This window comes from Penicillium canescens, assembly GCF_028828765.1.
Source record: "Penicillium canescens strain IBT 15451 chromosome Unknown utg000010l_segment0_segment0, whole genome shotgun sequence".
Classification (NCBI taxonomy): Eukaryota; Fungi; Ascomycota; class Eurotiomycetes; order Eurotiales; family Aspergillaceae; genus Penicillium; species Penicillium canescens.
In genome coordinates, this window is record NW_026703972.1 from 549,303 (window position 1) to 569,645 (window position 20,343).

Sequence of the window (20,343 nt, forward strand, 5' to 3'; positions counted from 1 at the left end):
ATGGAGGAAATCGGTGCCGAGGTGCGTCCCAGATATGGTGAAAGTTAGAAAGGGCCCCACAGAAAAGTAGATTGGGGGCGGCCCAGACAAGGCAAAAACAAGGCTCCTGTGGCGCGGGGACTAGCATTGGCAGTGTCGAGGTTCGATGGGGTCCAGCACCTTCTACATCAAGCAACCAGGCCGAAGGAAAAATGGAGTTGGAGGGGAGGCAGTGTTCGAATGATGTGAACAAGCCCGAGTGGGGACTTGGTTGGGCAAGGATCATATTCCTTCATGCATACACTATTGGGACTGGTCCTCGCAGTCACTTCGGAGACCCACCTGAATAAGTATTGCGGGATTTCCGTTGAATGAGAAGACGAGTCTGGCTTATCAAAGGATTTCATTACGACGCTTTGCGGCCTAGAGCCTCCCACAGTTGACCTGAAGTAAAATACAATTGAATCCAGCAATGTACTCCGTAAGGAGTATAGAGTACGCAGGCTCCGATCCCGTGTCATTCGCAACAACCGATCCACAGCGTTCGCTCGATGCTACGGTATCCTTAATCCATTACAAATCCTTTACGCAGGGCTTTGAGTAGGGAGTATGGAGTGCTCGGGCCCTTCTAAGCTACGCTAAGCATTGGAAGTAAGCTACGCTAAGCATTGGAAGGGCCCGAGCACTATGGACACTCGATCGGCCGGGACATCGGGAATTGCACCTCAAATGCTGACCAATAAGAATTGTCCAACTTTCTCCACTTTTTACAACCAATTTTTTTACAACCAATTGATTGTCTCTGGGAACGAAAACAGATTGTTCGTCTCCAGAGTTGCGTGTCCATGCAGAATTACCTTGTCCATTGGGAATGGTGGCGCAGGTGCTGAGTGGACTAAAACATCTGGTCCCCAATATTTCGCCCATTTAGAGATGTCGACCGCAAACAAGATCAAATCACTTCCGAAGACAAACAGGGCTAATTGAGTCTCGGTGGACTTGGCTTGGAAGAAAAGAAGATTCAGCCAAGCGCGTGGCTGAAGATGAATTCGACCTTTCAACCTCCACGATAATGATGCGCCGCTCATAGCCTTGCGATCCCAAGGCGACTTTTGATTCTTCATTCTTCCTCTTAGAGCAGATAATTCTCCAATTCAGCTGTTTGCCGATCAGCCTTTGGTTGATTTCTAGACTACTCCTCTACTTCAACCGAGACTTTAGCATAGCCGCTATATTGCTGAGGAACGCCTCTGACACCACAAGTTATTCGCAGCAGTCCAGAGTTTCTTCGATCATTGTTTGCAATGCTGTACTTATTGCCGCATCGTCACTGGGCCTTTTTGTACGCTTTTTCGTGAGAATCCGGTATCTGGCTGGGATCGATCTCGATGATGTCTTTTGTGCGATAAGCTGGGTGTGTCAGATCACTGTCGATGCCGCTGCTTATTTCTCGTGGCTAATGAACATTTCCAACAAGGTATTTGCATTTGTCGAATGTCTAGTGTGCATCTTGAGTATGCTCCAGAATCTTTCATATCACTGGATGTCAGATACTAACTGTCAATTGCGCTGCAGTGACACAATACGGCTATGGCACACATATTGATACTATCCACGATATCAAAGAACTACAAATGTTTCTTAAGGGCAGGATTCACTATCCTGCGCGCACCGCGATGGATGACCGCTTGATATTAACTGGTCTGTAACCATTTGCAGCTTGACTTTGTCACCGAAATCAGCTATCTGCTCTCGCTCGGAGCCATCAAGATCTCATTCTGTCTCTTCTACCTGAAGATCTTCCAGGGCCACTGGTTTAAAATAATGTGCTATAGCTTGATGGGATTATTGATTGCCGAGACTATTGAAGAAACCTTTGTCGTGATCTTTCAATGCTGGCCCATCCGCAAAGCGTGGGATGCCGTCGGCACCGGGGAGGTCAAATGCCTGTCTCTCTTTGGATTCTATTATATTTCGTTTGGAATTCGATTAGCGACGAATATTGCGCTTTTTACGCTCCCTATCCCTTACCTGCTTCGGCTGCAGATGACCACAGGCAAACGAGCGGGCCTGATTTTCATGTTTGCGCTCGGTATTCTGTGAGTATACCCTGGAGGGTTCAAATATTGGGCATCAATAACGCTCATCTCTAGGTTGGTAGCCACCAGTATCATCCGCGCTACATATCTCAACAACTTCTCCGCCGATCATACATGTGAGTCTGCCTTAGCCCGTCACCATATCCGCCCCAGGATTGCCTTTTGACTGTTTCCACAGGGGAGCTCGTGAGCCCGCTGAACTGGTCGTCCGTTGAGCTTGGAGTCGCCCTCTTCGTCGCATGTTTGCCCTCCTTCAAAGCTCTGGTCACCTTGCGATTCCCTTCACTGCGTCGGTTCCTCGGTCTATCCAGCAACCGAAGCTACCCGGTTCGGTACGAACTCTATGGAACCTCCGGTCAGCGTACGGATGATCCTCAATCTTGGGGCAGGGCCAGACGATTCCACATCGGCCAGACAAAATTGGGCAGCACCACCACCCACACTCAAACTGAGGTCGAAGCGAGCGGAGATGGCTCCGAGGAACGCATCATATAGGGGTCGGCACGAATACATATTCGTAACATTTTGAGATATTCGCATTCGCATTCGTAGATCACTGTTGAGTATCGCGGTGGTCAAAGCTTATGGCAGGACTAGCGATGGACATTTAAATAGACGGGATTCCCACTTTTGATAGCAACCTCAACAAGAACACTACAACTACCTATCTCAACAGGTTATGAGCCCGGGTGGCTTTACCTTTGGGCACGCAGGCATATCAAGAAAAAAAATCCTTTCCCTGCCATTACAGCTAAGCTTCTCTATCAGAAACTAACTCCATGAACTTCAGAAACTGATCATATATTCTCAGTAACTTGATGAACAATATGAAGTTCTATTGCTCAAAACCCTCTCAAAGCAATAACCTGGATGAACTTCCATTCACTGAAGACTTACAGACAGCATGCCATCAATGCTACTGTTACACTGTCACACTGGCACGGAGTATCGCAGGGTTGTCCCCATAGCCAGGACATGCCACCGTTTGCAGCAAGCCTCGGGAGTTTCTCCGGCAAATAGCCATTGACAGTATGCCATTATTGCTACGGTTACACTATGAAGCTGGCATGAGGTACCGCAAATGTTACCTACTGCCGGGACATGTCACCATTTGCAGCAAGCTCGGTAACCATCTTCTCAGAGTCACCAGCCACAATGCCATTTCGGAAGAAAAATGCGGAAAACACTACAAAAGAGACACTCTTGGACGGACGAGGAGCTGAACATCCTCTCATACCTCCGATACACTCGCCATTGGCGCTTCAAGAAAATCCAAACGTCCTACTTCCCATTACTTTCTCCGAACGCACTCTTGGGAGCCTACTGGCGCCTGTCCACCGAAGACCGCATACGCCGAGCATCGAGGATCACCACCTCAATCATCGCTCCTCGCAACACTGGAGAAAACCTCTCAGGTTCCCCCCAAGCTCAACCCACATGTTCCAGTATCGCACAGGGGACAAGTCGCTATCGCACTCTTGCTCAGTCAGAAAACAACATTGAGACTTTGACCTTCACCCCACCAAGCCCTGCGGGTGGAGGGGATCCATTCATTTCCGACAACAGCAATTCGAGTCGTTACAAACTCAGGCCAAACAGACCCTCAATCTTCCCTCCAAGGAAGCCGGGATATCTTGTTGACCGACGCCGTTTCCCCCACTTCTTTAGATCGTACAAGTACTCTCTCAATCTACAAGGAGTCCCGGACAGCGACTATACTCCTCCATCTCGGATGCCTACGCCAAGTTCATCAGATCGAAGCGTTTCCATCGTCTCAAGTCTTCCCAGTGCCGCGTCAAGCCTTGAACTCTTTGGCTTGGAGGTGCGCTCGCCTCAGTCATCAAATAGTGAATCGGTTACCTCTGATCGGCCCAACGACATATCTAGCCCTGAATTCTTCAGCTCCGAGGAGCATCCTTTGCCGACATGACTGAAATCACAAAGTTTGAGCAATTCGGAATCAATACGTTCTATAACGGAATCCCAACATTAGATAATGCCAGCGACTGGTTTCGGTGGAATCAGAAGGTCAATGAGTTCATTCGGATATCTGCGGTTGCCGACGATGGAGCGACTCCACCGATAGAAGAGGAAGAAGCACGGCAATGGATTCACCGCCAAAATTTCTATTCTGCGATGATCACGGCAAAGCTGACACACAATGCGGCGCAGAGAATCAATGCCTTTGAGATTCCTCGAGTCCAAGTACTGCTTAAGGCAGTCAAGGACAACTTCAAACCAGAAGGCTCAGGCACGTATGTTAACCTCCAACGGCGATACATGGCCCTTACAAGAGACAAGTGTGGGAGCATTCAAGCCCTCGGAGCAGAGATCAGGAAGATCCATGCTGAAAAACTCCTCCTTGACCCTGATTGCGTAACCTCCGAAATTGAGCGAACATTTTTCTTCGTGCATGCACTCGGTCCGGAGTACGAGAGCTTCCGCGATCATATCTTCCGACAAATGGACCTTGTCAATGAAAGAGACGCAAATGGGACCGTCACGAAAGCGGCGCCCACGTTCGACTATATCGAGAATAAGGCAATTGAGGAAGAGCATAGGAAGGGGCAATTGGGTAAACAAGCAATGGAGACGCAAGCACTTCCTGCTCTTGCTCTAGTCCGTGGGCCAGGTGACAAGAAACTCATCCCGTCGTCGGACGGAACTACTTGTCGAATCGAGATCGATAACGTCCCATATTGCTCCTTCTGCCGAAAACCTTATCACGTTGACTCCGAATGTTTCACCAAGAATCCGAAACTGAAACAGAAAGACGGAGATGGACCGAAGCCAAAGCCAGGCAGGATGCATACGGGCACACGCAAACAGTTGAAGAAGCGGCCTTCGACGGATGACGAGGATGACGATGCGGGTGGTCCAAAGGATCCGAAGAAACCAACTTTCATGGCGACGAGAGCCTCCGAGAAAGATGTTAACGAAGCATTTGGAAATGATATCGAGGGCTATTTCGCCCTGTCCGACCATATTCCCATAATGATGGCGATAAAAACCCTCTCTATTCGCGACGCGTGGATCGTGGATAGTGGATGCGCTCAGCACGTCTGCAATAGTGCCTCGAGGTTTGTCCAAATGGCCAAGTACCATGGCCCCTCACTTACAGGCGTTGACACCTCAACGGCTCCCTCAGGAGTGGGAACAGTGAATATCCTTTGCAATGTACGCGGCAGAAAGAAATGGCTTGTGCTTGATAACGTCCTCTATGTTCCATCTGCACACGCCAATCTCATATCGGTGCTCCAGCTTCTCAAACGAGGAGCAAAGGTCGAATTCTCAAGCCGGAGTGCTATCATTCGCAACAAGTCAAACGAAAAGAATCTATATACTGCCAACGAATATCGTGGAGTCTACGCACTCGATCTGTGGACAAGTCTGACTTTTCCCTCTTACCATGTTAGCCCGCAAATGTCTCTGTGGCACAATCGACTTGCTCATATGAGTGATGCAAATCTTCGGCGACTCAAAAAGCAGGCTCACGGTGTTCGGGACATGGAGCCACGTCATCCATGCAATTCGTGTCTGCAGGGGCGAATGATCGAAAAACCCCACCGCAGATCAGGAAATAGCAGGAGAGGCGAACACGCAATGGAGCTCCTCCATATTGACGTTGCAGGGCCATTTGACGAGGGCCTTGACGGCAGTCGTTACTGGCTCACCATCGTTGACGACTTCATCGGGCTGGATCGAGATTATCCCTATACCACGAAGACAAGAGTTCGTCATAGAATCACTACGGTTCTTCCTCGACCACAATGAGCGCCCCGAACGAAAATGCAGGCGAATACGTCTCGACAGAATATCTGAACAAGTGGGAGACGAGATGAAGTTCATGTTGTTCTCGCGCGCAATTCAAGCTGAGGTGACAGGAGTGGATCAACACCGGCAGAATGGGGTTGCCGAAAGAGCTCACAAGACAATTTATGATCGGGTTGGGCCTACCTTAGCACATGCGAGGTTGCCGTCTACATTCTGGCCGGAAATTGCTCGAACCGCAGCGTTCCTCTCCAACCGGTCGCCGTCATCGAAGCTCAACATGACTCCGTACCAAGCGTGGTATGGCGACAAGCCTAACCTATCACGAAATAGAGTGATCGGATCCAAAGGGGAATACTTGATCCCGCCAAAGCAAAGAAAGAAGCTTACGGATCCACGAACAAGGCCATGCATTTTGCTAGGCTATGAAGGAAATACCAACTACCGTATCCTCCTGGAAGACGGTAGAATCGTTGGGACTCCAAACGCCGAATTTCACGAAGTCCTTACAGCTCCCTCCACACAGACTATAGAAGATGCGGGAGCCAGACAAGACGGCTTACCTGAGGCAACGGCTGCTGCCGCAGGGGGAGTGAGACGGTGGGACTAATAAACCAACCGTCGGTAGGCATACGGCAAGCATCCGTGCCTGCTTCGGGGCGCCAATTGTCAATGGCACCATCGGAGCGGGCCCTACCTAAGCCGAGAAACGATATCTCGCACCAACTGCCTCGGAGTAACGATAACTCGCGAGTGCTTACCCAGCCGAGTAACGATAACTCGCAAACCCCAGCGTCGTCTCAATCGAGTAACGAAGACTCGCAGCCAGCTGTTGCTGTACAGGGAGACAGGACCTTGTCGTCCATACGGAGTGACGATGCCCTCGGACCCCTATCACCTGCTTATCAGGATTCTGTCCTTGGGATTGACTCACCACCCGGTGTCGACCAGCAACAAGGCGACGCTCAGCAAGGGCTAAATTCAGGAGAATGGCAACGATATCCAGAACTCCAACCTGACAGCCCAGTCCATGATGTGCAGCAAGGAGCACTTGATCACCACCCTGAACTAAAGATTCGCGCTCCACAAGTCACACTAGACACGTCTGATGAGAGCGAAGAAGAACTTGCACTAATGAATATACCCGAAGAGAACGTCATCTCAACATTCTTGACGGTAGCTGCAGAGGAAACAGAACCCTTCGAGCCAAAGAACCTGCATCAGGCGAAGAACGACACAAGCTGGCTCGAATGGGAAAGAGCAATGCTTGAAGAAGTGAACTCACTCAAGCAAAACAAAACGTGGGAACTTGTTGATCCCCCCAAAGACTGGCGAGTTCTCAGTAGACAATGGGTCTTCAAACTCAAACGAGGACCTCACGGCGAAGTACTCCGCCATAAGAGCAGATGGGTGGTGAGAGGCTTTACACAAGAAGACGGTATTGACTATGATGAAACCTTTGCCTCGGTTGTCAAGCCAATGAGCTACAAAGCCCTCTTCGCAATCGGAGCGGCCCTGGACTTTGAGATCGAGCAAATGGATGTCAAAACCGCATTCTTGTACGGACATATAGACCACGAGATCTACGTCGAACAGCCCCATCACATGACGGATGGCACCCCAAGGGTCTGCAAGCTTCGAAAAGCCCTCTATGGATTAAAGCAGGCTCCTCGCATCTGGTACCAGACCCTCACGAACTTCCTGCGCAATCTTGGCTTCGAGCCAATCACCGCCGATCTTGGTATATTCGTTCGGAGCAATATGTACATCGCGGTGTATGTTGATGATCTCCTGATCGTGGGTCCGAGTATCGCAGAGATCAAGAAGATCAAGCGGAGCCTAAGGAACCGTTTTCAGATGACAGATCTGGGGCCATGCAGCTACTACCTTGGGATATCCATCCAGCGAGACCGCCAAAACAGGAAACTGTCCCTCAGTCAAGAAGCATACATTGACAAGGTTGCTCATCAATTTGATATTGGCAACTGCGCTCCCATCGGCACGCCGATAGAAACCTCACCGCTTCCAGAGAACAGTCCAGACTACACGTGCCCTCCAGATCAGAGGACCTCTTACCAACGCATGGTCGGATCTCTGATGTACATTATGCTTGGAACCAGGGGGGACATCGCGTACGCAGTCTCTGTGGCGAGTAGGTCTCTGGCAAATCCTGGGCCCCAACACATAAAACTCGCTCAACGCATCCTGCGGTACCTCAAAGGAACCAAGAGCCTTAGACTCGCGTACAAGGGCCAGCCTCAGAAACTGAAAGGCTTCACAGATGCAGATTGGGGAGGATGTCGTGACACAAGACGATCAACAGCTGGGTATCTCTTCAATATTGGAAGTGGGGCCATCAGTTGGCAATCGAAACGCCAGGGCGTCGTTGCCCTCTCAACGTGCGAAGCCGAATTTCTAGGGCAGACACAAGCCACCAAAGAAGCAGTCTGGTTGAGAAGGCTTCTCAACGAATTGAATATAAATCAAGGATTAAACGCCACGATCATCTGCGGGGATAACCAAGGGGCCATTGCTCTCTCCTCGAACCCACAATACCACTCTCGCACAAAACATATGGAAATCCAACGCAAGTCGCAGGGAGAGGTCCAAGACAACGGAACAGTGAAGCTCAAATATATCCCAACCACAGAACAAATTGCTGATGGGTTCACCAAACCCCTTGCTCGGGAAAGATTTGAGTGGTTTCGGAAAGGGCTTGGCGTTGAGTGATTGCTACACCTTATTTGTATTGAACAAGACTAAGGCGCAGGTACCCTTTCCTTCCTTTCTTCTCAAATGAAGATTTTGAAGGTTTTAATGGGACCCGTCACAACCGCGATCACATAGTCACTGACACCATTGGTGATGGTGGCCATCGAGTGGGAGTGTTGAGTATCGCGGTGGTCAAAGCTTATGGCAGGAATCCTGGATAAGCAGCACGTCTAGGTCTTGGGTCTGGTGATCGTTGATGAGGGCTTCCATGCCCGCTCTCGATTTCATGATGTTCAATTGTCGGATTCGGAAGTTGTGTTCTAACATTGTGAGGAGGGTGCGCTGGCAGGCTTCGGACACAGGGGTCCCCGGTGGCATGTTCACCGCGGCAGTCTAGACAGTGTGCTCTAACGCCCGGTGGGCACGTGCTCGTTCATGTTGGCCGCCACAGTGGCCGCACTGGGGGATTTCCTTGCACGACCATGCTAGGTGAACGAACGCTTGACAGCGGAAACACCGCTTCTTTTTGACCTCGCATTTCTCCACACTTTCGATGTGCCGTTGATCGATGAGAAGGCCGTTGTCAAGCATCCATTGTGCCGCTTCTGCTGGGTCGACCCAGATGCCCATCGAGTCGAATGTCTCCAACACTTTGTCTCTTTTCTTCAGCCAGGCGACATCCTCAATTCGAAAACCGCGTTGTTGAAGGTCGTTTTCTTCCATAATCTTTCTGATGCCACCTTCTTTGTCTCGCTCGAGGTCCAGTCCTTGCGTTGGGACGTGGTGAACGGCCACCCCAAATCGCGGTTTAACCAGCTTTGTCTCGTTGCCTAATTCATGTAGCCATTCCGTGTTAGTGCGGGCCGTCTCGGCCGACGCAGGGTCATTGAATCTTATGTCGGAACAATAAATGACCGTATAGACTCAGAATGTTGCCGGTGTAGCATTTTTGCTCCAGTCGGTATTATGCCCCATAATTATGCGACATCTGATCACATATCCAGTCTTGGTGGCGCCGATCCCTACAACTTGCACGTCTCTGGCAGAAGGGGCGTTCAACAATGCGGTTCTGATGTGTGAGTTCGCCGCGGGGATAGGCAGGTATCGGCCAAATTCGTTCACGTTGTCTTGTGTGTAATCAGTAATGGCTAGTATTACAATGAGTGGGGATTCTAGTGGAAGGGGAGCCAATCGGGAGAATTAACAGATGGAATCGATTGATTGTAGATGAAAAAGAGTGGCAGGCAGAGGGTATGTTAAATACAGTTCTGCAGAATTGGTTCATAGTTGACATGTGGATGGAACCAATTCTTCCACGTGTCAGATGACCCATGGAATACTCTATAGTGACTTGTAAGTGTTGTCTCGTAACCCCGTAACCGCATACAAAACACAAAGAAAAGCGGGGGACGAAGGAAACCAACAGGAGACAGCTGTAACTAACTGCTCCACTTTCCTCGACAAATATTTGCTTCGGCAGCCTGCTTTCATCCACCCTAACCCCAAGCGTTGGTCTTCCTCACAGTCCTGCTTGATGGGCCAAGGATCATAATGTAAGCATCCTCACTGGCATAGGCAGTCAACCCAATTAAGACTACAAATCTCGTATTAGTTTCTACCGCATAACCAAGAAAAAGCAGGCCAGGATAGAGTATATAACTTACTTAGGGACATGGTAGCCAGTATTTGGCAGACTGTTGAGATTACAAGCTTGGCCCCAATTCGATCACATCACCAGCGTCATTAGTGAACTGAGTATCATATGTATGACAGATAGGTATAGTATCTTGGCCAGGGCTTTCTTGGCTAATGAGGGAAAACGCAAAATTTTAGCAACTTAGCATCCATTCAATTTAGGTAGCGAATGGGAAAGAGTGCTGGTATAGTACAAACAAGAAAAACTTTCAATATGACTGTATGGGGATCCACTTACACCAGAGCACAGTCCCAGCCTTGACCAAGTGCCTTGCAATATTGAATGCTAGGCCCATTGCACGACGTTAGATAACGCGTCACTTTAGCAGTTTCCGTCGCGTAATTAGGCGTGCTACTGCGCCCTGGATGGCCAGCAACCACGCCACGGCCGCCATGACCATCTCCATGGCTACCATTGCCTCCTCTATGTCTACGAGCTGAGACCTCGCCTATAGCGGCGAGGAAAGCAAATGTAGCCACAAAGAATGTTTTCATCGTCGCGTTTAGCCGTCGTAGAAGGTGTCGGAAAAGAATAAGTAAGGAACTAAGAACAATTCTTTTGTTGCCTTTTCATGAATGGACTGGACTGACTTAGAAGTGTGGTCGTAAGGTGAGCACCATCCAGCATAGAGCATATGTATATGTATTTATAAATTTCGCAAGATTGTCAAACTTCTCATTCAATATGGGGCTGACGTGAAGTCTCGGGATATGCTTGGATTCACGCCGTTGCATAGTATTGTCCCCAAAGAAGAGACGTGGGAAGCAGCGGGGGATTTGCTGAAGGCCGGGGCAGATCGATACGCCATAGCTGATGATGGAAAGTTCCTCATGACATGGTTCCTGATGGCCCCTGGGCAGAAACCAAACGTTCTTTGATCCGTTTTTACATGTCCTGACTGGCGTCACCGCACTCAGCCTACTCTGACATAGCGCTCAAGTACTATTCACGTTACCCTTGCAGCGGGGCTTCTGAGATTGAGGATTTTCAGAGACTTTAATCGTAATAGAAATAACGTCTACGGCTAATCAGGGTAAAAATACGCTTGGTACCTGAAGCTATATTTCGGGGACCGCACATGCTTGGGCCTTTCCGAAGAAGCTTTTACTGTGGACTGTCTTTGTTTCCTCAAAGTTCCGATTTGAAATCAATGTACTTTTCGCGTGGGAGACCGCACATGTCCTGGTAAGGTTATATCAAATCTGTGATACTCCTAAGGGAGGAGAATGCTGGACTGTCATCCTGTGAAAGATTCGGCGAGGTTGAGATTAAAAGCGTCTAGGTTTTAATTTTTATCATGAACTGAGTCACTTTCCACTACTTGATTGGCGCTGAGGAACCATGCGTTTATACCTGACCGAAGAGGATTGGTCCGCGTACGGTGGACCAACCTTGATGTTTACCTCTGAGGTTCAGTGACTCTGTTTTCGGCCCCCGTCGCCTTCATTGAGTTGGGGATCTGGTAAACGCAACAACGCACAGATGGAAGCATGTCATGCGTATGACCGAGTAGCTTGACTACTCAAAAGTATCTAGGTGGGAAATCAAGAATGTGAGTAATTTTGGAGATACTTTCTACGAGCATAGGGAGCTGGTCAAGGCAATGGGCAGGGGGTTCTTTCGCTTTGTTGTAATTCACGATTCAGCTGCAGATTCCCTTCCTCGCATTGTATTGGAAATGATTTCCGTAGAAATTGAAAGCTCCATGAGAATACTGCCAGGGTTGCGCTGCATATGTCTGTGGGGCGGATGCATAATCCCTATATAACTAAGAGTTTCTTTGGTGCCAGATTTAAGGGGGCAAAATGTCCTTCCTTACTCTGTGGCATACATTAGTGTGTCTTAGTGTGCATTAGTGCGACCCACTCAACCTCGGTGGTGGATCCTCATACAGATATTGGTCAAAAGTATTTACCCACTACCCAGCGACCAACCCACCGTTTTATTTCTCTTCCTATACCATCCCTACGCATCTGATTCTAATGGAAATGGGCCTAAAACATGGGAAAAGGGCATAATTAATCCCTAAGCAAAGGTCAGCTATTATCTACACTACAAAAATGGTATTTCGCAGTCAAAAGTAGCTGATAATTTTAGCTGCACTCGCAAGACTAATTACAATACGCTCAAGCGCTTCGAGGAGCATGAATCGACCTAGTCCCTTTCTTGAACTGGCTGTCCTTTGAAGCTAGGCTCTCGAGCTTGCTTATGTCTCTATTTATAAGCGCGGCGGCACCCGTCCTAGACTCATAAATAGCTTAGTGCTGCGACACCCTGTTATCCGTCTCGGTCTACTATATAGCGAGTATTAAAGCAATTCGGATTATCGAAACAGCGCTCAAAGTAGAAGATACCGATTAGGCCCTCTCTAGCGACGCTAACGAAGAGAATACTATTGCAGCCAAGGAGAGACGCGTTGCACTAGCCGAACCTTGTGGATTGCGCTCGGAGCACATGTTCTAGGATTCCCTTGCACTAGCTCTACTGCTAGTGCAGGCGGCTCTACCACGAGGGCCAAGATGTTGCTCGTCCTTGTTTTGCTCCCCATAACTTCCACCCTACGGTGGACACCAGATGGGTATATTGTTGTCTGTGATTTGATAGCGTTATGTATTTGCATTGTCCGTAACGGTGTCTCTTCACATTATTGCTGAACCATGGGCGACCGTGGACCTTAAAATATTAACCTATACAATTGTAGATATAAACCCGAATGTTGCTTTTCTTATTCTGCTAGTCAGTTAGTACATCCACAACCAGCAAGACCAAAATTTAGTCAGTGGCTGGCGGGTTAGAGCCATTGGGTTTGGTGGTGCAGCAGGGAAGCCGAGTTTTGATTTGACAGGTCTCTCTGACTGCGAAGCCAAATCCAACCAGTCTATCATTGCTTAATAGAATTAGCCTGCAGTTGTTCCTTGTCTAATTCCCCGCGGCTGTGGATCGTGGGTGGATTCGCAACGGCGCCCTCCAAATCGCATATACTTACCCCTGCAGACGTTTCTGGGTTATACCCAAGTACGTACTTTAGTTTCTGTACAGACTCGACTTTAACCCCATCGGAAGTAGTGTATTCTCACGGGGAAAGGGAAAACTAATTGCTAAAAATGTGGAAAAATGGATTTGTCTATTTTGAAATAATACGCCATTGGCGGGTCCAGACGATCTTTTCCAGCCTCGAGGCGATCAACGCATTGCCTAGTGCTGTGCAGTCACCTTTGCCCCTTTCGACTTGGCATCATGTCACTTGCCCGTGGCGTGTTTGTTTTATCAAGGCACTTTTCTTTGTCTTTCTCAGAATTGATGCTCAATTCTGAGGGATATCCACTTAGGCTCAATGGACTACCAAGCGGGTCCGCCATTTTCAACTGTTGGCTTCTCACTGGCCTCTAGCACGATCTACCCGGCCGTGAAAGATCTAGGTCTCCGTTTCTCGACATCTCTGAAGCATAAGGGGTAGATAAGTCCAATTGTGGACATCGAGGCCGGGGTAGAGCCAGTGTGCTTCTATTCCGACCCGGTGGCTTGAATTCGAGCCGGAAGTGTTCTGGCACAGCCATCGAGGGATCAGGGGTATAAAACCTAATGTAGATCACTCGTTTTGTTCTTGGATATTCATCACTGTTTCTTTTTTCCATTTGCACCTTTGTTTTACCCAGTCTATCGTTAATCTGGCGGCTTTTCCGTCCATTTCCGGTCTTTCGCTTTATATCCTTCCATATTGCAAGCGTTCGGCCTGTATAATTGTTATCACACATTCGACACATTCGAAATCTTAACATGCGTTCCTCTCTCGTTCTGCTCGCCGGTCTGGCGGGCTCGGCTCTCGCTTACCCTACCGATATGGCCGTTGAGCGCCGTACTTTCGGTCTCCCCGCTGATATCCTCGGCAGTGTTTCCGATATCACCGTCAACGTGACGTCCATTCCAGGCGCCGTCCTCGGTGGCGGACACCACAGCCACTCTTCTTCTCTCGTTGCTGGTCTCGGAGCCGAGGGTGCTGCCGCTCTTCAGGGTGGTGCCTTGGGTTGCAAGGCTGGTGTCATTCAGGCCGAGGCCCGTGCTGCCCTGAAGGTCTGGCTGCACCTCCACGCCGACCCTGAGGCTTCTTTGACAACTTCCCTGATCTCCTGGTGTGAGGGTGACGATGAGATCGTCCTCTCCGCTGATGTCTTGGCTGCCCTTGCCGTGTACATCCCCTCGTGTGCTGATATCGCCGCCAAGGGTCAGCTATACGTTACCATTGATGGTATATTCGGTGCCTCCTCCCTCGAGTCTGTTCTCGTCCTGAGTGCTTCCCTGCAGTCCTCTCTCTGCTTGGATTGAGGCCGCTGTTGGCCTTGATATTGACGTCAAGGCCGGTCTCAATGCCTGCGCTGCTGGTGGCATTGTCACTAGTCTGACTGCTGATGTCAAGGCTAGCCTCCTCGCCTGGATCAACGGTTCCAACTGTGATCTCAGCGCTGAGCTCAAGGTCTCCGTTCTGGCCTGGATCAACGGCCACCATGGCCACGGTCTCGTTGAGATCGGTACCCTTGGTGAGGCTGCTCTCTCTATCGTCTCTGTCGGTGCTTCCGTCGGCGTTCACGTCGAGGAGTCCGGTATTCTCTCCGTTGGAGGCCAGGCCTCCCTCGCTGCCTTCCTCGGTGCCGACGTCTCTGCCGACCTCAGTGTCGATGTCCAGCTCGCTCTCGAGGCCTGTGCTAAGGGCAAGCTCGCCACTGCTGTTGATCTCGACATTCGTACCAAGCTCGCTATCTGGCTCTCCGGCTCCGGCTGCTCGCTCGGTGTCGAACACAAGGCCGTCGTTCTCTTCTGGCTGTCCTTCGGTGTTGATGCCTCCGTCTCCGTTGACCTCGTCAGCGGTGTCCTTTCTGATGTGACTGGTCTCACCGAGCTCCTCTCCAGCCTCAGCGTCGACCTCCGTGCTGCCCTCTCCGTCATCCTTTCCGGTGGCAGCCTCGAGTCTATCTCACTGTCTGCTCGCGCTGAGCTCGCTGCCTTCATCGGTGGTTGCACTGGCCTTGAGATTGACGTCAACATCCAGCTCATTATCATCGAGTGGTTCACTGGTTGCTCCATTCCCGGTGCTCCCTCCGGCATCAAGTCGTCTTGGGTCCCCAGCGTGCCTTCCAGCACCTCCTACGTTTTCAGCACTGGTATCCCCTCCGGTCCCGGCACCAGCGCCTCGGTCTCCATCCCTAGTGGCCCTGCTCCCTTCAGATCTTCTCCCTCCGGTGGTGCTTCCGGCTCTGCTCCCTCTGGGGTCAGCCCAACTGGTTCCGTCCCCAGCGGCCCCGGCGCTAGCGTCTCTGTCTCTCTCCCTGCCGGGCCTGCTCCCAGTGGCTCTTCTCCTTCCGGTCCTGAAACCACCCCCTGTGACACTCTCACTGGCGTTGATGTTTTCAGCACTGTGATCCCCGGTGGTACATCGCCTTCTGGCTCCGTCTCCAGCGGCCCTGTTCCTTCTGGATCTTCTCCCTCGGGCCCTGCTCCTTCCGGCCCTCAGGCCACCCCCTGTGATATCCTCACTGGCGTTGACGTTTCCAGCACCGTCATCCCCGGCATGCCCGCTCCCTCCGGTGGTGCTTCCGGCCCCGCCCCCTCCAACACTGACGTCAGCCCTACCGGCACTGCCGTCCTCCCCAGCGGACCCGCTGCCACCGGCGGCTCGTGGACTGAGAGCTGGGCTTACACCCAGACCAAGGAGACCACCATCTCCGCCACTGTTCCTTGCGAGACTGGCTCTGGCAGCGTCCCTGCCATTACCGCCCCGGCCGTGGCCTCTTCCGTCACTACCGTTACCGCTACCGTCACCGCCACCGTTTGTGGCTGCGACGAGTAAACGGAACAATACACTTGTTTCTCAACTCATACCCACTGAGAAAGAATTTCCTTAACTTTTTATTTGCGTTTCTCTGCTTTTCATGACAAAATGACCTTCGCCCCTTGGGGAGTGGTAGGCGGGGTGGTCTCATGGACTCCGTGCACATCCCCCCCTTGGGAGTCTGTCGTCCCTGCCTCTGTCCTGTCTGTAGATATCTTATTATAATTCTAATCTGCTTGTGGAGGTTCAAACCTGATCATTTTTGTATGTTTGGTTTTGCTGAGAGAGGGCTCGGATAATGGAACGGATGAAGTTCCCTCGGCATATATTTGATGACTTGGCATATATCTTCTTTCCCTTTAATGCAGTACATTCCTTTCATGTATTGATATTTGGTTACTTGCTTTTCTTATAGAGCTGAGGCCTTCTAGATGTATTGAAGCATGCAAAAAGTTCCTTTACTGCTATTTTTCTGGAAAGACGAAATTTCACAAAATCTTCCTACATGCAATTGCTAGTTGTACGGCGCTAAATGAACTTGTACAGTTGTTTTGAAACGTATTGAGAAGCCCTCTGTCAATGATTTGGATGGTTCCACTACTTGTCCGTCTTCGGTGAGCTGCTCACCTTGTCGCTAGAACGACGCATAGCAAGGATTTTCTCACGGAGTAGTTTCTCTCCAAATTCAGTTGAAAACCGCTTGAGAGTGGGTTTTCGGGTTTCTAGATGAGCGATTCTGTATCAGTTATTGAAAGGTCAAGTCGGAAAGGAGGTAACAAGTGTTCGAGGTAGAATTGGGAACAAACATCAGACAAGATATTATTGTGTCTCGAAAGAGGTGTAGATTGATGATGACGATGATGATGATGATGATGATATTTCTTATACCTAATGGAGCCTGCCTAAGCGTGCGGTAAGCTATGTAGGTCGGTGCACCCGGACTGGCACCACAAGAAACCTTCTTCTATTCTAACCATTGCTACACAGGCACAAATGGAGACGGATGAGATATTTTGGCCCGCACGGGGCACCTGCGGTCTGAACACTGGCGATGCAGGCCTCGTTGACGGAGGGCTACAGCGCCGTGAGGGCTGCAGGCGGGCCCGTGGCACTCCGTATATTCTAGGAGGAAAAATAACTATGCGGGAGCATACGTGGTATATACATGAGGGGGTTCCGCGGTGGGCGGGAAGAAACCGTCGCGGAGAGAGCCCGGCTCTCCCTCGAAACGGCGATGTTCTTTTCGAGGGAGGGGAAGGCCAGGCGATATTTGTGTGCGATGTCCAGCACGGGATATCGTGGGCCCGACGCAAGGGGCTCTCACGCAACAGTCCCAAATAGAACCTATCATTTAACGCCGAATTCCCAATAGAAATGACCGGACGGTCTGTCCTAGTGCTTTAAAGCGACCGAGTGACCAATTGTTCAGTATGTTGTATTTTTGTTCAATGCAATCCAGGGCGCCCCCGGAACTCAGATCGTACTTTGTTGAGCTTTGCAGAACTGTTACACCTTTTCTCAATCTAGCTACCACAGAGGGGACATCCTTCTTTCCTAGCGGCCCGAGTTAAACGGCTAGTACTTCGGAAGGTAAGCTGAAAGGCTAGACCGGTGACAGTTTTTCCCCACCCGCCTTTTATTGCGTACCGCAGTAGCTACCCCTACCCCGGGTCTACCATCCAGGTCCTAGCCAAGTCAACCAAGGCGTAGGCTTTCTTCGGTAGGTGCCTCTAGGGTAAAAGTTGTGAAAGTGACAGGATTCGAACCCGCAGTCCCTACGTTCCGTGCTAGGACCCCAGCTAGCATTTTCGCGTAAGACCTAACCAGTGACGCACTACTGTTTACGCCACACACCCCCCCCCCCCCAAATGAAGTTACATGTGGTGAAAATTGCGGAGAAATTCTCCCTGATGGTTGGTTGTCATGCGGCGTGTCTGTTTGTTGCACGTGCATTGCACTGGACTCAGTACCATGGATAAGCGTTTGGCCCAGCTCTTCAAGTGTGGTATCGCCGTCAGAGTGATGCCGAATAGGAGATTGGATAGGTTCTGATGTCCGAGGGGATCCTAAGGGAGAGCCTCGCGGCAAGTAGGAATCAACCGTCCCTGATGTTGTGGCGAGGACATTGATTGTATTATCATTCCTTGGCTGACTCTCGGGCACCAGATCTGAGAACACCGGATGGGTTTTAGGCGGGTCTCCAGCCTGAGGGCTCCCTTGAACTCGCTATTCATTTTGACTTGTACCCGACGGAACTTCATGCCCTTGAGATGAGTACCGGCAGCTTGACGTTTGATTTGCAGCATCCTCTTCAGGTACTGCATGGGGGCCGCTGGATTCTGATTCAGGGTCAACCGGTTGAACATCATAAAGGGCGTAAAGGCTTCCATCCTCGCAGTCGTCAGAATTCAGGTAGGGTAGCAGGTTTGGGGCTAGACGTAACGCGTGAACCTCGATGTTCGACCTCGAGATCAATTGTTGGGTCAAGTCCACTTCAAAGGGTTGAGAAAGCGGTGAGGAGGAGCGAGGTGTCAAAGATACAGGTTCTTTGCGCGAAGTCCTCTTATTGCGCTTCCGGAAAGGACTCTTCCCTGTTAAGAAATACACTCTTGCCTCAATAGCATGGAAAGTCCGTTTTTGCTAGAATGTTTGGTGGAAATTTTGGGCGATCTCTTCCTGTGACAGGTTCTTCCTTACTTGGTCTTCGAACCATATAGGAAGCCGCTTCAATACTTCTGGAGGCCAAGCCCTGTTTTTAGCGACTGATACATTCCAATGGTTACATTTCTTCAATCTCTTCAATTTTAATGCCACGTTTCTCATGTGCATTACTTACAGTTCCGTGTTCCAGCACCCTGTATTGAACCACTGGCTTGCAAGTCAGTTCCTTGAGTCTCGATAGCATTCTCATCGAGTGAACTCGCTTCAACCTGCGTTGGCGTCAAGTGTGCTGGCTCTTCGGCTGATTCCAGGGGAAAGGGAGAGCCCGCCGATCTCTGGTTTGGCTCCGGGCGGCGGCGGAGATCTCGATGTCTTCTCAGTATCTCTTCAAGCACAGTGTTATTGACTTTGATCACTGCGGGTGATGTAAGCGAGTGAATAGAATTAGGATAATGCTCGGGTTGGCTTACCTTCCGACGCTAGATGGTTCTCGAGTGATGTCATTTCGGCTGCCAGCGCCAAGGTGCTTAGTTCTGTCTGCACGTCCTTTTCGTAGGACCAAGGTTGGACAAGCTTCCGGGGTAATCCTGAAAGGATCATGTTGTGTTGGAAAGCAGACAACTGGACAATCACGCCCCAGTCCAGCATATGGAAATGGTAATTTCCATTCCCTTTATATTCGGCCTGATAATTCTTTTCCTTGACAACGTCCAACCAATTGATATTGGCACTGGCTTCGTCGTTCTGTAGCAGAAGCACACGCGGTTTTGGTGTCTCAAACATCCCTTCGATTTTCTTCACTGGGACGTCGCTTATAAGGGGAACACTCAGAAATGCAGCAAAGCTCTCTCGCTCGGCCAGTGCCGTGAAATGTGACCGCGAGCGCTGAAGTACCGAAGACAGCTTGTCATGAAAAGGCTTGAAATGCTCATAATACACGAGTCTCATTTTTGGTAGACTGTTCAGCAACCAGTCATTTTCTCTGACGTTATGGCCAGTGCCTTCAACAGTGGCAGCGTTGGAGTCCATCTCGAACGTTAATCGATTTGAAGAAAAATTAGCTAGAAACCGGTGGGTACGTAAGATAAGAATAAATACCAACGACCGCCGTTTATTCGAGGACAAACATGGCAATGTGACACCAGTTTATGAAAAGGAGACTGCGAGGTTCAAGGTGCTAAGCAGAGGTCCCGACAGCGCTACTTATAAGTCTGTTCGTTGACATCACGTGTGTTGACCCCGAGATAGCTTTCCATTCGCCCGCTGGAATGTGTATGACCATCATATTGATTTGGATTTTTCTTTCCGCTCTGCGGATCGCGTTCAAGCTACAGTGACTGGTACTTCATATTCCTGTGTTCTAACATGATGCTCTGGCCGGAGTAAAGTATACAGTTTGAGGGAAGCACGAATCCCGGATCTGACCTCTTTGAAGCGGAGTACAATACTCGTACTGCTTCCAAACCGTTATCAAAGTATAAATTTTAATGCGGGTGGTTTTTTTCCGTGATCTTGCCTCCAATTCAGAGAGGGGCGTGGGAAATTACTGATTGGGCGGGGAATCGAGACAATAGTCCGCCCCCCCTCCCGTTGTGCTTTCT

The 20,343-nt window shown here is 50.1% G+C and overlaps 4 protein-coding genes across 4 annotated transcripts; 3 read left to right on the forward strand and 1 right to left on the reverse strand.

Moving 5' to 3' along the window:
* N7446_012187 (uncharacterized protein) lies at positions 1-2,573 on the forward strand (the record flags this gene model as incomplete). Its single annotated transcript, XM_058520929.1, has 4 exons — positions 1-21; positions 1,699-2,078; positions 2,133-2,194; positions 2,257-2,573. 4 exons carry the CDS (start codon positions 1-3, stop codon positions 2,571-2,573), a joined length of 780 nt encoding a protein of 259 aa, XP_058366295.1.
* Positions 2,574-3,252: 679 nt separating this feature from the next.
* Positions 3,253-5,852, forward strand: N7446_012188 (GAG-pre-integrase domain-containing protein; the record flags this gene model as incomplete). The annotated part of the gene is made up of 2 exons (XM_058520930.1): positions 3,253-3,900; positions 3,981-5,852. 2 exons carry the CDS (start codon positions 3,253-3,255, stop codon positions 5,850-5,852), a joined length of 2,520 nt encoding a protein of 839 aa, XP_058366296.1.
* Positions 5,853-14,034: 8,182 nt separating this feature from the next.
* N7446_012189 (uncharacterized protein) lies at positions 14,035-16,099 on the forward strand (the record flags this gene model as incomplete). Its single annotated transcript, XM_058520931.1, has 2 exons — positions 14,035-14,503; positions 14,547-16,099. The coding sequence occupies 2 exons, from the start codon at positions 14,035-14,037 to the stop codon at positions 16,097-16,099; spliced, it is 2,022 nt and encodes a 673-aa protein (XP_058366297.1).
* A 2,208-nt stretch (positions 16,100-18,307) lies between these two features.
* On the reverse strand, positions 18,308-19,771 carry N7446_012190 (uncharacterized protein; the record flags this gene model as incomplete). Its single annotated transcript, XM_058520932.1, has 4 exons — positions 18,308-18,721; positions 18,779-18,843; positions 18,918-19,157; positions 19,213-19,771. 4 exons carry the CDS (start codon positions 19,769-19,771, stop codon positions 18,308-18,310), a joined length of 1,278 nt encoding a protein of 425 aa, XP_058366298.1.
* Positions 19,772-20,343: the final 572 nt, after the last annotated feature.